We start from the raw sequence: 13,977 nt of genomic DNA, 5'->3' as shown, positions 1-13,977 counted from the left end.
GCAACACTCTTTCCTTCTTGCATGCTCAGGGCCAAACTTAGCCTGCGGATGTCCTGTGAATGTCTCTGAAAGCAGTAAATGCAAGGGAGATGGTTGGCAGAGTCTAAAAGGTCTTGAATGCCTGAGTTTACTTCCTTAAAATAATTGGTAGTTTCCCTCAGATAGCTGCCCAGATGTCCAACGCTTCAGTTGTAATTGTTGTAGGTCTCTGGTCCTGCAAAGACAGGACTGTACTTGATTTGTCAGGAGGGATTAGGTTCCACTCCCAGGGGCAGTATGCTGGCACCGACTCTCAGAGGGGCTGTTCAGCAGCACAGGGCCGGGTGCCAGCTGGCAAGACTCCGCAGGGCATGCCCAAGTCCTAAGTTGCGGGCTGTGCAACTTCCCAGGAGAAGACCAACGCAGGCTTTTTTTTTTTCCTGTTAATTTCAAGCACATTAATTATAAAACAGGCTTCAATTTATCAAAACACTTTCCAGTTTTGACTTAGCAAAATCCGTCCAATTCTAGAGACCTTTTTGAGAACACATTCTCAGAGAGCTTAGCATTATTGGCATTATTCCCATTGTATCAAGTATTCTGGAGGGGAATCCAAAGTCTTGTGCCTCTGAACTGTTTCAATACATATACATTTAGCATGTATTATGGATGGTCTCTTTGTCTTACGGGAATTTATTCCTCCTAGAGTCAAGGGTGATAAATGTCAGGAGAAAAAAAATGACACAGGGTAAGAGACATTGGGACTGTCACTTTATAGTAGTCAGGGAAGAGTCTGCTACTGTTATGCTGAGTTCTCTAAAGGGAGCCTCCAGTATCTAGAAGAGTGACCGGCAGAAAGAGCTGGTGACAACACAGTGAGGCAGGAGCTTGCTTGGAATATAGGCCATTGAGGCTCAAAATGGATTAGGGTGATGACCAGTAGTTATCAATGGGCAGGGAGTGGTGTCCAGATCCCTTAGGGCATCGCTGGCCATTATCGGGATGCTGGCTTTTGTTCTAAGAAGCCACTGAAAAGTTGTGAGCTGATGAGAAACAAAACATAACTTTACAGTTTAGCAAGATCACTCTGGGTCCTGAGTGAAGAGTAGACTATAGGGAAGCAAGGGTAGGGACAGGAAGACAAATTTGGATGTGACTGCAATAATCCAGGTGAAGGATTTTAGGGTTCCGGGGGGTTATTGGAAAAAGGGGCCAGATTTAATTTTCCTGATGGGCTGGATGTGGGATCTAAGACACAAGAACCCAGAAAGGGCCTTTCTGAAGTCCTAATGGAAGTGCAGACATGGGGATGTGGGAGTAAGCTTGGTTCTTGGCCTTTCAGGAATCTCCTTCCCCTGGTTTTCTTCCCTTCATAATGCCTATCATGTGTATTTGTCCTGCTCCCCTCCCTCTGTGGAGAAGTTTCTTGACAACAGGGACTGTTCAGCTCCTTGCTGATACAAGCCCAGCCTGCATATGGCAGACTCCTTACATGAACAGATGAATAACCCCATTTAAACAAATGTCAGTGTGGATATAGTAACAGAAAAAGATGGCTCTTCTTTCCAAAGTACAAATTCTTCTGCTACCCTCATGCAATGCATTCCATCAGATACACAACCACACAAAAATGACAGTCATTTCAAACGAGTTGGTTTAATTCCAGGTGGTACAGAGTTCTGGATGGAAAAGACTGAAGAACACATGTTGACAGAATTCTGGGCTGGGCTTACTCTGACCTCACAGCTAAGGTTGAAATGGCAGAGTGAGAAGAACTAAAGAGATGAGCCACTGCATGACTATCATTATTATTTTTTTACAAAAGTTTATTCTTAAATGTACAACAGGCTCCAAAACAGTTCATTCTAGCTATAGGTGGCAAGAGACGTTATGATAGGGAATCCAGATGTTAAACCAGGAATGGAAGTCAGGATCACCATGGCCCGAGGCACAAGGAACAGCTCACTTTTTTCCAGATTTCTTAATTCCACCTGTAGCTGCAAAAGGGGGGGGAAAAAAAAAAAGTCTCAGGGAAAAATACATTCCTTATGGTAGAAGCCCCAGGGGCCTTACATGGGTCCTAGTAAGGCTCAGCTCTCACACAAGCACATACTGGGCTTTACCGGTATTACTAATTCTGGGTAAAAGCAGGAGGAGGAGGAGGCAGGGGCACACGTAATGGCCGGGCACTAGTCGGGAGCCACACTGTGTTATGAACTTCACAGATTGGCTCACTTAATCCTCATCGCCTACCAACCCGTTTTACAGGGTACAATTTTCATGTTAGGTGTTGTTCAGTTATAAACTGGGGTGTGATGCCACCAGGATTCCAACCCTGGTAGTCGGACGTCCAAATCCACATTAACTGACACATTACAGCACACTGCCTTCCATATTATGCTCCTGGGTTCTAGTTTACTCAATGGTTTTATTTTACCCAATTTACAAATGACTATATATTTGGCACACAGTAAGTAACTGAAGACACAGTTGTAGAATTAAATATAAATATAGGAGTGGAGATCCTACTGTGACAAAATAAACCTTAAAAAACCAGAATGATGTTCAATAGAACCAAGTAGAGCATTCCACTAAGGACTGACCTTTTCTCTATATACAATCACAGATTAAGGGAAGGTGTAAGACACCTCATCACATCGTTCAAAAAGGAATCTCAATAGCTAGAATCTCAGTGCTGTGTGGATCAACAATAAGGAATCAAACCCACTGGTACAGGGGTCTCAGGAAGCCCTAGATGACACTCGCACCATCCCAGCCTCTACTGCCCGCAGTGTGGTCACAGTAATCCAACAGGGCATGGACAACTGGGGAGGAAATAATCAGTAATTTGACTAATGTAAACAGCATTTAAAAAGCACAGAAAATATTGTGGCCGCTGGGCTTGAAAAATCTTGGTATGAATTCTTCTTACATAAAGGAAGAGGCAGAATGGTGAGAGGTTAGGTTTACAAAAGGACGTGCAGCAAATAGCACGCCAAGGAGCCCATGCTCTCTATTTCAGCACAGGCGCATCCAGAAGTAAAAACACAGGGCACAGACGTATTTACTAGCGTTAACACTATGAGTAGTGAGTCGTGAAGTGGTGAAATATGACCCCGGGTCAAGAAATTGCGGCGGCCATCTGGGATCCAAATGTCGGAATGACGTCTAACATGGAAGAGTCTCTGTGTTTCTACTGCTGCTGCGTCCCTAAGGAATGGAAGCCCCCAATCCCTGGGAGGCAGGGGCTTCGTTGCCACGCCCAGGGCTGCGGCGAATCCAACCCCAGCCAGGGCCGTCCGCCGGGGCGGCCACGGAGAGCTGAGCCCTCGCCCCTCACCAGCGAGGCAGGAAACGGCCCGCTCGGCCCGCGCCCGGACTGATGCTCATAACACCCGTCCGCCTGGGGCTCTCCCTGGCCCGCACTTACCCAGGGGGCCCTTCCCCGCGGCCTTCGCTTTCAGTTCCTCAAGTTTCTTCTGCTCCTCTTTTTGCTTCTGCTTGAATGCCTTTTCATCCTAGGGAGGAGCAGAGCGGGGTCACTGCGGGCGGCCTGCCCAGCCCCTCGGCGCCCGCCCCCGTCTCCGCACAGCCCTCACCTCGTCCATCTCCTTGGCCTGCTTCTTGGGTTGCTTCAGGGGCTTCTTCTTGCCACCTGTGGGCGACACGAACTCGCTCATCCCGGCCCCCGCCGGGTCCCCTTCCACTCCGCCCCACCATCCCCGCACACTTACCTTCGCGGCCAGACATGGCGGCCGCCCCTTCCCCAGACCCTGCCACCGGAAACTAAGTTATCTGTCCCACCCCTGCGCCTGTACCTCCATGAGCGCCCGCTGATTGGCTCCTAGGCAGGAAGTTGCGCTCCCGCTGCCGGAAGCGGCCTTCTGGAGGCGGGGCCTAAAAGCTCAAAGATCAACCGAGTGGCGGGTGCTCAGTTGGGTGTGCAGATCGGCCGCTAGGCGGGCCAGGTAGGGGTGAGGGGTGAGGTGGGGGTGGCTCTCTTGCCAGGGGAGGTCCAGAAGCCCGGAGGGGTGTTAACCGGAAGGTGCCGGGTTTGGACCGTGCGTGGGGTGAAAGACTGCAGGTAGAGGGAAGGACAAGCCCAAAGGCCTTGAAGATTAGTGCGTTCCTGGGACCTAGGAAAGCATAGCGTGACTGAAGGGAGATCCACGCGACATGGCAGAAGTGGGGGTTAGATCACCTGGTCCTAGAGCTTTGGAGGCCACCCGAGGCATATTGGGTTTTATGCTATAGTCTAGGTTGCGATTTTCTGCAAATTCTATTCATTCACCCAGTACGTTTTTGTTGAGTATGTACTATACACAGATAGTATTCTAGGCACTGAGGATGCAGCAGTGAACAAAACAGTGCCTGCCCTGGCAGAGTGAACATCCTGATGGGTGAGACAGACTATGAGACAAGTAAATAAGTGAAATACATCACGTAGGTCATGTGATATGTGCACGGATTAAAATAGAGCAGAGAAGGTGGGTAAGCAATGCTGGAGTGAGGTGGGTGGCAATGACATTTGAACAGGACTTTAAAAAGAGGAAGGAGCGAGCCGTACAGACAGTGAAAGCTTGTGTGAAGGCTCTGCGATGGAGATAGCCTAGTGTGTTCCAGCCTTATCAAGAACTTCACGCATGGTAATATGAGGTGAAGAATGTGTCTGCTAACCTTATCGTGGCAAACATCAAATCATCACATTGTACACCTTAAACTTGTACAGTGGTATATGTCAATTACTTCTCAATAAAGCTGGGGGTGGGGGGAGAAACAGTGCTTGTGATTGGAGCAGAGGGAGGAGCGACTAGTGGGAGATGAGGTCAGAGAAAAATGGAAGCCAGGAGGTGGATGACATAGAAAGGATTTGCTTTTACCCTGAGAGAAATGTGCAATCATTACAAAGTTTGAACAGAGAGAGACATGTTTTGAAGGACTCCTGCTCTGTTGGCAATAGACGGTAGGGGCTAGAGTAGAAGCAGGGAGACCTGTCAGGAGGCTCCTAGGATAATCCTGGCAAAGGAGGTTGGTCATTGGGCGCAGGTGGTAGCAGGGACAGGGGCAAGAGCAAGAGGGATTCTGGATTTAGAGAGAAAGCGGTGATAGCTAATGGATTGGATGGGAGGTAGAAGAGAAAGCAGAGTCAGGGAGGATGAGAGATTTTTGGCCGCTATTAGACTTGGGGTTTCTGTCAGCGAAGATGGAGAAGGCTGTGGGAATGGCAAGTTTGGGAGGGGAAGATAAGATCCCCATTAGAGTTCCAAGCAGAGATGTGGATTAGGCAGTTCTTTAAATCAGCCTGGAATTCAGAGACATCTGAGCTGGATAAGTCAGTATTTCTATTTTTAAATAACAGCTTTATTGAGATACAATTTACATACCATATAATTCACCTATTTAATGTGTACGATTTGGTGGTTTTCGTATTTCAGTGTTGTGCAACCATTCATACAATCAATTTCAGAACATTTTCATAGATGGTTTTTAAAATAAATACGTAAGTTTAAAATCCTCACCTGGGGATATGTTTATTGATTTTAGAGAGAGGAAGAAACATTGATGTGAGAGGGAAACATCGATCGCTTGCTTCCTGCAGGTGACCCAACTGGGAATCGAACCCACAACCTAGGTGTGTGCGCTAACTGGGAATTGAACCTGCAACCTTTTGGTGTACATAATGACACTCCAACCAGCTGAACCACCCAGCCAGGGCTTGTAGATGGTTTGTAAAGCCAGGGGACTAGAAAAGGGAGGAGTCTGAGGACCGAGCCCTGGGGCACTCTGTGGGAAGGTTAGAGAGATGAGCAGGGACTGGAAGCCAAGTGCTGAAGGCCTTTCAAGGAGAAGGGAACCATTGTGAAGCACAGGCTGCTGATGGGGCAAGTGATGAGAACTGAGAACTGACCATTGGGTTTAACCGTGGAGATGACCTGGCCGAGAGCAGTTCCAGTGGCACGGTGGCAGTGAAGGCCAGATCGGAGAGGGTTTAAGGGACAATGGGAGAAGAGAAATGAGATGGGGAGTAGAGGCGATCTGACCGGGATTTTGGCTGTAAAGAGGAGCAGAAAGTAGGGCAGTTGCTAGAGGGGGTGTCAGGTCAGTTACTGAGCAGTGTCTGAGGAGGGGAGAGGGAAGGTGACCTGAGGCCCAGCTTGGTCCTCCCTGGAGCACGGGCAGGTGGGGAGGTGTGGTGGAAAGTTCACTTCCAATTTTAAAATATTTCCTTTGTGAAAAAGGAAGCAAGCCGGGAGCTGCAAGGGAGGATGAGGTACAGATGATGCAGGTTGAAAAAAGGGCGTTTGGTGGAGACAGTCGCCTGGATGGAGGGGGGAATGGGTTTGGAGGGCCAAGATCTGAAGTTAGGCCTCAAGGCGCCGCTTGATTTGGCCTCTGCCCATATATCTGTCCAGCCTCTCACCCGTTCGCTGCTCTCTTCTCTGCTTCTTTCCAGCTGCCCGGCTGCCTTTCAGGTTTTAGAGACCTCCAGCACTTTTCCGCTTTTTCCTTCTGCCAGGACCATCTTCCCTTTCTTGGTTGGGGGCCTTGTGAGGCATCTCCGTGGGGGCAGGAGGCTGAGAGGCTGAGAGGAGGGACTGGAGTGGAGGAACAACTTAAGGGTCATTGGTACGTTCCCTTATGATGCGAAGTCCCTGCTGTCACCACGCTTATGTGCTAGGAAGGGGCTGGGTAACACATAAAGAAAGCAATATGTGTCTGATGGAGAAAAACAAAGCAGGTCAGGTGGCCAAGGAAGGCATCGCCAAGGGGCGATACTTGAGCAAGGACATAGAAGCCAGGGTGTGCCACCTGCACTTGTGGAGGAAGAGTGGCCCAGGTGGAGGAGATGGCAGGGCACCCACAGGAGCGCACTTAGCATGGATGGGTGACTGGAGGGGAGCGCAGGGATGGAGAGAAGGAAGAGGGTGACGGCTTGTGGCCAGCGGCAGGACTGGTGTGAATGCCAGGTGAGGTGGGAACCGTGGGATGTGATCTGACTTCAGACCTAATGGCCTCTGGTTCCTGTGTGAAGAACAGCTGTGAGGGCACGGGAGGAAGCCAGGACTTTGAAGGAGGCTATAGCTGTCATCTCTGCCAGGGTCGGGTGTCCTTCCTGGTGTCTAAGGCTGGGCAACTGGTGGAGGAAGAGCCCGGAAAGGAAGCTAAGAAGGTCGGAGGAAGCCAAGAGCGGGGAGTGATTTCAGAAAGAGAGGGTGCCGAACACTGCAGAGATATTGGAGAAGAAATCTGGGACGCTTCTGCTGGATCTTGCCAGGTGGACATTTGCGGGGCCTCCAGGAGAACAACTTGGTGGAATGGGATCAAGAGAGAAGGGGGCCCTGACCAGGTGTCTCAGTTAGTTGGAGCATCGTCCTGATATGCTGAGCTTGTGGGGTTGGTCCTCGGTTGGGGCACATACAAGTATAACCAATGAATGTGTAAATAAGTGGAACAACAAATTGATGTTTCTCTTTTCCGCTCTTCGTCTTTCTTTCAAAATACAATACAATACAATAAGTGAATTTTTAAAGAGAGGAAGGAGCTGACAAAGTGGCAAATACCTTCCTGCTGAGTGTTGCTCGGAAAGGAGAGTGCAGGCTGGGGTTGGCAGGGCTGCAGGGCTGTGTGCTCGGCTCTGATGGGAGGTACACCAGTGAGATCGTCGTGGGGTCAGCGCGTGCGTGCAGCAGGCCGGGCGTTGTGGCCTGGGTGGCTTGCCTGTCCACTGCGACACGGATGACGTGTGCTCCCTTGGGCTTGTGACTGGAACTCGGGTTCAGGCGCAGCACCAGCTTGGAACCACTGTGACAGGGATGCGGCTCTCAGCTCCGGCCCCCTTTGTCCGGGAAGTATGTCCCTACGCAGCCGGTTTAGGTGTCAGGAGAGTCTGAGCTTCTCTAAGCAAGGCATGGGGAAGAGGCTGGGATGCTCTGACCCAGTTCTGTTCCTTATCGCCTCCTCTGTATCTTTCTGTCCCCATCTTCCTCTGCTTTTCTCTCTCTCTGGCCTTATTTGGCCACCAGGTGTCACTGTGACAGCCAGGGGACTTGTGGAGTAGAGGAGGGGTTTGGCCAGAGGAGGGTGCAGCTGGCCCAGGTGTGCCTGGGAGCAGGGGTCCCGTGGCCCTCTCTTCGGGGGTCCTAGCTGGGTAATGGGAGACTCCCTGTGCTGTGCATTGAGGTGGAGAGGTAGGCGTTGCTGGGCCCCAAACATCAAAGTGAGCCCGACGAGGGAGCGGTTAAGGAAACCTAACCTGCTGAGCAGTGACTAAGGCTGGAGAGCCCGGAGAAAGCTTAGGGAAAGTGAGACGGGCCCGGGGAGCGGGGTGGTGCCTCACGTGGGAAGTGTGGGCGTGGAGGCCACAAGGAGAAGGGCCGGTGCGAACCTGGGAAGAGCTGTCCTCTGCGAAGAACTTTGTTTTTCCCCTGAAATTGTCTGCTCAGAGGAGAGCTGAGAAGGGGCTTTTCTGCTTGGGGCACAGATGGCCTGCGTCCTCCAGCACAAGCCACACTCTGCTTCCCCAGCACTGAGGCACGTCCAGGGCATCTGGGAAGCTGGTTTTGATGGTCTCTTATAGACAACCTGCCCCGGAAACCCCCTCAGTTCTGTGGTTGCCTAGGGAGCTTGTGCAGCTTTGTCAGCATGAACACAACACGGCGTTGAGAATTCCCTTTGATGCTATCAGAAACGTGGGCACCAGAATTCTCATCTGAGTCACAACCGGGACCTGGGGACCTGGGTGCAGTGGGCGGGGCTGGTGTGTGTGGGATCGTGAAGAGAGGTGGGAGGCACGATTCCCTGATGGTACGTTCTTCCCTGACATGCCCTGTTTGCCGAGTGCGCCATGGGGGAGGAAGCCTGGCCGCAGTGCCTGCAGTCTCTGGGCCCGGCAGAGTGGCACTAAGTATGGACCTTTTAATGGAAGGTCATTGGTTCAGAACTGTCCCTAGGCCTTGAAACCTGACGTATGCCTAGCCTTCCTCAGCTGTGAGCTGATCTGTCTGATGTCCCCTCACAGATCTCCCGATGACAGGGTGCAGCCCCGTGTCTGCCATGCACTGCGTCGTGGGTGTGTCCCCTGTGCTGGTGCGGAGAGGCCTCCTTGGAAGGGACTTGGTGATCAGGACCCTGTGCAGCCCAGGCCCGAGCCAGCCCAGAGGGAAAAGGCCTGAGGAGGTGGCCCTCGGGCTGTTCCAGCGCCTCTCAGCCCTGGGGAGAGCACTGGGGCACAGCATTCAACAGCAGGCGTCCTCCACAGCCAAGATGTGGTGGGACAGATACGAAGACTTTGTAGGACTCAGTGATGTCCGAGAGGCCCAGGGAAATGTGACTGAGGTGAGCAGGGGACCGGGGTGATTGGCCCTGCTCTCCGGGGCAAATGTGGCCTGGGGACTTCTGCCAACCAAGTCTCCAGCCACATCCAAAGTTGCCTTCCCTGGAACAAATCCCATGAGGGGAGGGGTCTGACTGTGTCTCCCATGGCAGCATGGGTCCAATAACTACTGGGGTGAAGATCTCTGTGACTGTGCCCCTACCCACCCACCCTGAAAACAGTTGCTGTGTGGCAAGGCGCCCCTGGCCATTAGCATCCGTTCTGATAGGCCAGCAAGCGCTCCCTTCATTGGCTGTTCGGGGGTTGGTGGCGGGAGTCGCATGGAGGGTCCCTGCACTTCAGCGATCTCAGAGCCCCGGGTGGAATTCAGATATCCCCGTGAAGGCGGGGCCCTGGGGACCAGCCTTGTGGCAGCGGAAGTGCACTGTGCCTTCTGCGTTCCACTCCTGTTGGGTGCCAGCCCGCACAGGGAGTGGGAGGTCCTGGGCTGCCACTGGAGGTTTTCAGGTCATGACCTTGGCTGAGCTGGGGTTTCTGGGTCGGGAAAACGGAGGCCGTAGCAATGGTGCTGTTGTGCCGTGTAAATAAGGTGACACACGAAACATCTGAAGAACACAGGTTTCTTTCTGTGGCTTGTGTCAGACCGGAGTTGGCTGGGTTGGTGCATTCTTAGCTGTTTTCAAGTTTCTCAGGGACATGTTATTTCTACTTGACTGGATAAATCCGGTTTTTCGGATGGGGGTGGCCCAGAGCTGCCCTTGGAGGATGGCTGGGTGAGCCAGGATCATGTTTCTGAGGAGCAGCCTTTCCGCCCATTGCACCGACACCCTGCTTGCCTCTTCTCTTGTCGGGAATAGGGCTGAGCCTGTGGGGGTGTGGAGAGAAGGGGCAGAAGACGTCTGCTGTTCTTTCCGCAGGCAGAGAAAATGTTCATGGTGGCCCGAGGGCTTGTCCGCGAGGCTCGGGAGCACCTGGAAGTGCAGCAGGCCAAGCTGAAGGAGGTGAGGGACCGCTTGGACCGCACCTCCAGAGAGGAGAGCCAGTACCTGGAGCTGGCCACTCTGGAGCACGGGATGCTGCAGGTAGGCACCCTGGGGACAGGCCAGGACCTGACCTGGCAGGGCACGGAGGGGTGCGGTGGGAACCGGTCTGGTGGTCAGAGACCTGGTAAGGAGGTCAACCAGACGCTCCTTTGGAGGGACTGGGCGCCAGGCTTCCTGAGCCCATCCACCCACTTCCTCCTGGAGTACGGGGGTCAACAGGGCAGGGCAGTATGATCTGGGCCTCAGATTGCTAAGGAGGGAGCACCGGGGTGGGGTGGGGCGCTGGACAGTGCCGGACACTTCCTTTCTGATAGACACATTCTATAGACATCAGTATCCGTCGGGGAAAGCCAAGACTGCCCGAGTAGAATAGTGCAGCCCCTTCAACCACCCCCAATTCATTTGCTCCCCACCCCCCTACCCCACACAACAGACGTAGGCTGCCTTCATTCATTGGCATATCATCAGTGCCAGGCATGAGGCTGAGCCTCAGGGCCATGGGAGTGGGACATCTGCTGGCAGCTGTAGCTGCAGGGCCGCGTGGCTGCTGGATAACACAGCTCTGCTTCTGCAGGAGGAGAAGAGGCTTCGCACGGCCTATCTGCGGGCTGAAGACTCTGAGCGAGAGAAGTTCTCCCTCTTCTCTGCGGCCGTGCGGGAAAGTCATGAGAAAGAGCGCACTCGGGCCGAGAGGACCAAAAACTGGTCCCTCATCGGGTCAGTCCTGGGAGCCCTGATCGGTGTGGCTGGCTCCACCTATGTGAACCGTGTGCGGCTCCAGGAGCTGAAGGCCTTACTCCTAGAGGCACAGAAGGGACCGGTGAGCCTTCAGGAGGCCATTCGAGAACAGGCATCCAGCTACTCCCTCCAGCAGAGGGACCTCCATGACCTCATGGCGGACCTAAGGGGCCTGGTACAAGCTGGGCCAGGGCAGAGCTCTGGGTCCCAGGCAGGTGCTTTCCTCACCCGAGACAGAGACGCAGATGTCCTTTCAGCTGCCTTGAAAGAGCAGCTCAGCCATTCCAGGCAGGTCCATTCCTGCCTGGAGGATTTACGAGAGCAGCTTCGTGGTCTGGAAAAGACTTTCCGCCAAACGGTTGGGGTGGCTCAGCTTGCAAAGGCTGCAGACGGGGCTCTGCTTGCCTCCTCGCTGGAGCAGGGGAGCATGGTCTTGGCGCTGTCGGACATGGAGCAGAGGCTGGAAGCCCAGGTCAACAGGAACACCATCTACAGCACGCTAGTCACCTGTGTGACAATTGTGGCCACAATACCTATGCTCTACATGCTGTTCAGGGCCAGCTAGCCCCTGGACCCTGGTCCAGAGGGTCTGAGGGGTGGGGATGGGTGTGAATTTAGCAGAGGATCCCAGCAGTGCAGCGAGCCTTTGGGGCACACGCAACCTCAGCCTGAGTCTGAGGACCGTCTGTGTAGCTCCCCAGCAGCTGCACTTTGCTCTTTAGGCAATGCTCATTTATTTTAATTATGAACACTTTGTGCTAATCTCCAATTAAAATGTCTTCGAGTTTGTGTTATTTAAAGTAATTTATATCGAACTGGGTTTTACCTGTGGAAAATCAAGATCTGAGACTCAAGGGCTGAGTCTGGAATGACAGTAATTGCCTCCGTTAGTCCCCCCTTGTCCCCTCTTGGTTTTGTCCCTGGTTCAGGACTGTTTTGGATACATTTACCCTCTAGGTCTGGATTTTCAATTTGGATTTCTTGATCTGCCTTCCGCTGCCCCAGCCCTCCTGTGTGAGGTGGCCTGGGCATTCCAGTGAGTGGACCCTAGCCTGCTGCCCACCCACTGGTGACCATGGTGACTGTCCCTCTCTGGATCCCTTTCTCTGCCGTGGTGGGGAGCACCTCCTGGTTCTAAATGCTGGAGGGAAAATCAGAGAACAGGGAAGAGGGATTGGTGGAAGCACTGATAAATATTGCTCGGGACTGAGCAGGGATCGGTGGCCAGTCTGGGTCCCTGGTACAGAGTGCTTTGGGCAGCTCTGCTTCCGCTAGGGCTGGGTGTCCTCCCACACACAGCCCAGGGATGGGCTCCACAGGCTTGGGTGGAGCTCAGCACTGCGGAGAGATGGTGGGGAGGGCCCCCCCCACCCCCCGAGGTGGGAGGTGCAGTGGAGGTATGGAGGCGGGTTTCCCTGAGGACCTCTGACCTGTTCCTTTTCAGGGGAAAAGGGCAACCTTTGACTTCCTGGCCTACATGGCCATGGGTGGCCTTGTAGATCCTTGAGTAAACAAGCGGTCGATGGAGTACCGGAGGACTTGCTGGTCTGGAGAAACTCCATGTAGAGCCCATGGAGGGGTGGACCTGGGTCTGAGGGTATGTGCTTCTGTGGGCTTGTTAAGCGGAGGCCTGTGGAGCCAGAAGTGTTTCCCATAACGTGCCCCCTCTTCTTTTGAAGCTGGTGCTCAGGCCTGGGAAGTGAGTGTGGCCCAAATGGCCCCCCAGGTGCTTTGAACCTCTGAACACCTGGCCCCTTAGTCATTTGGTCACTTCATCCCTGGTAATGATTTCATAATGATTCCCCAGGATGGCAAGGGATGAAATGACCTCTGCACTTGGGATGTTCACACTCATGGGGTAGGAGGTGGCATACCTGTGAACAGATGAGGGCTACCGTGGGGTTTAGAAATCCCAGGTCCCCCTTGGGGTGAGATGGGTCCTGATAGGTGAGCACTTGAGTGAGTGGATTGAGGGGGGAGAGGATTACAGGCGTGTGTAAGGGTCTCCCCACAAGCTGCACAGGCAGAAAAGCCATGATAGAAGAGGGACTCGGGACAGATGGACCTGGCTTAGGTGATGGCTGTGGGGGAGAGTGGAGCACAAGGTGAGATGATGAGGTGGAGGAGCTGGGGTGCCAAATTGGCAGGCACCCAGGGTCTCTGATGTTGGAGGCTGGGGATGAGGGAACTGGGGAGAGGGTACCATGCTGGTACAGATCAGGTGCTGGAAAGAGGTGGGGGAAAGGGGTGACCTGAGGCCTTGAGAAGGGAGAATGTAGAAGGCTGAGTTCGGTAGATGAGAGTAAAGGCATATTCTTTTAAAGAAAATTTTCTTGCCCTGACTGGTGTGGTTCAGTGGATTGAGTGCCTGCCTGGGGGCCTGATGTCTCCCTCCCTTCCCCTCTTTCTAAAAATAAATAAAATCTTTTTAAAAAAATTAAAAATTGTTCATGTTTCTTTCATTGATTCTAGAGAGAGGGGAAGTGAGGGAGAGAGAAACATTAATCAGTTACCTCTTGCACATGCCTGACGGCACTGAACCCACAACCCAGGCATGTGACCTGACCGGGAATTGAACCTATGACCTTTAGGTTTGCAGCACTAAGGGCATCCAACTGAGCCACACCAGCCAGGGCTAACAGCTGACTCTTAATGGGGGGATGGGGTGGCAGTGGGAAGAGGGTGCCAGTGGTGGTAGCTCCTTGGATACTAGCCAGTGTGCATGACCTGAACCTTCTGGTTGAGGCTCCCTTTAGCTTGTGGAGACTCTGGGATCTTCCAGGGTGATGAGCAAGTGTGACAAATTTTGCCTGCTAGGAGGCCATCCTCATGGCCTTGAGCCAAAGTCCTCCCAAAGTCCTAATAGGTAGTAGGATGAGCCAG

The 13,977-nt window shown here is 52.9% G+C and overlaps 2 protein-coding genes across 5 annotated transcripts; one reads left to right on the top strand and one right to left on the bottom strand.

The window, feature by feature from the left end:
• Positions 1-1,610: 1,610 nt before the first annotated feature.
• TMA7 (translation machinery associated 7 homolog) lies at positions 1,611-3,811 on the bottom strand. Its single transcript, XM_090284671.1, has 4 exons — positions 3,714-3,811; positions 3,579-3,634; positions 3,410-3,497; positions 1,611-1,976 (listed from the first exon to the last, which is right to left on the bottom strand). The coding sequence occupies exons 1-4, from the start codon at positions 3,727-3,729 to the stop codon at positions 1,942-1,944; spliced, it is 195 nt and encodes a 64-aa protein (XP_090140797.1). The 5' UTR covers positions 3,730-3,811; the 3' UTR covers positions 1,611-1,941.
• A 44-nt stretch (positions 3,812-3,855) lies between these two features.
• CCDC51 (coiled-coil domain containing 51) lies at positions 3,856-11,888 on the top strand. Of its 4 annotated transcripts, XM_090284668.1 has the most exons (5): positions 3,856-3,947; positions 7,079-7,255; positions 8,999-9,315; positions 10,231-10,395; positions 10,931-11,888. In XM_090284668.1, exons 3-5 carry the CDS (start codon positions 9,007-9,009, stop codon positions 11,657-11,659), a joined length of 1,203 nt encoding a protein of 400 aa, XP_090140794.1. In that variant the 5' UTR covers positions 3,856-3,947; positions 7,079-7,255; positions 8,999-9,006; the 3' UTR covers positions 11,660-11,888. The 4 variants fall into 4 exon arrangements, with proteins under 4 accessions (XP_090140794.1, XP_090140793.1, XP_090140796.1 ...); XM_090284667.1 differs by lacking the exon at positions 7,079-7,255; XM_090284669.1 differs by lacking the exons at positions 3,856-3,947; positions 7,079-7,255 and adding an exon at positions 4,012-4,625.
• The last annotated feature ends 2,089 nt before the right edge of the window (positions 11,889-13,977 follow it).

The sequence above is a fragment of the Furipterus horrens genome, unplaced genomic scaffold (genome assembly GCF_987537825.1).
Source record: "Furipterus horrens unplaced genomic scaffold, mFurHor1.1.pri manual_scaffold_7, whole genome shotgun sequence".
In the NCBI taxonomy this organism is placed as follows: domain Eukaryota; kingdom Metazoa; phylum Chordata; class Mammalia; order Chiroptera; family Furipteridae; genus Furipterus; species Furipterus horrens.
Note: the sequence above shows the minus strand (reverse complement) of the source record. Positions and strands in the feature narration are given on the sequence as shown.

Excerpts from the sequence above, each read along its gene's own strand:
- TMA7 (XM_090284671.1), bottom strand. Across the intron at positions 3,498-3,578 it reads AGGCCAAGGAGATGGACGAG|GATGAAAAGGCATTCAAGCA; the intron begins GTGAGGGCTGTG and ends GCTCCTCCCTAG. Across the intron at positions 1,977-3,409 it reads CGCGGGGAAGGGCCCCCTGG|CTACAGGTGGAATTAAGAAA; the intron begins GTAAGTGCGGGC and ends CCCCTTTTGCAG.
- CCDC51 (XM_090284667.1), top strand. The coding sequence starts at position 9,007 with ATGACAGGGTGCAGCCCCGTGTCTGCCATGCACTGCGTCGTGGGTGTG. Across the intron at positions 9,316-10,230 it reads CCCAGGGAAATGTGACTGAG|GCAGAGAAAATGTTCATGGT; the intron begins GTGAGCAGGGGA and ends TTCTTTCCGCAG. Across the intron at positions 10,396-10,930 it reads TGGAGCACGGGATGCTGCAG|GAGGAGAAGAGGCTTCGCAC; the intron begins GTAGGCACCCTG and ends CTGCTTCTGCAG.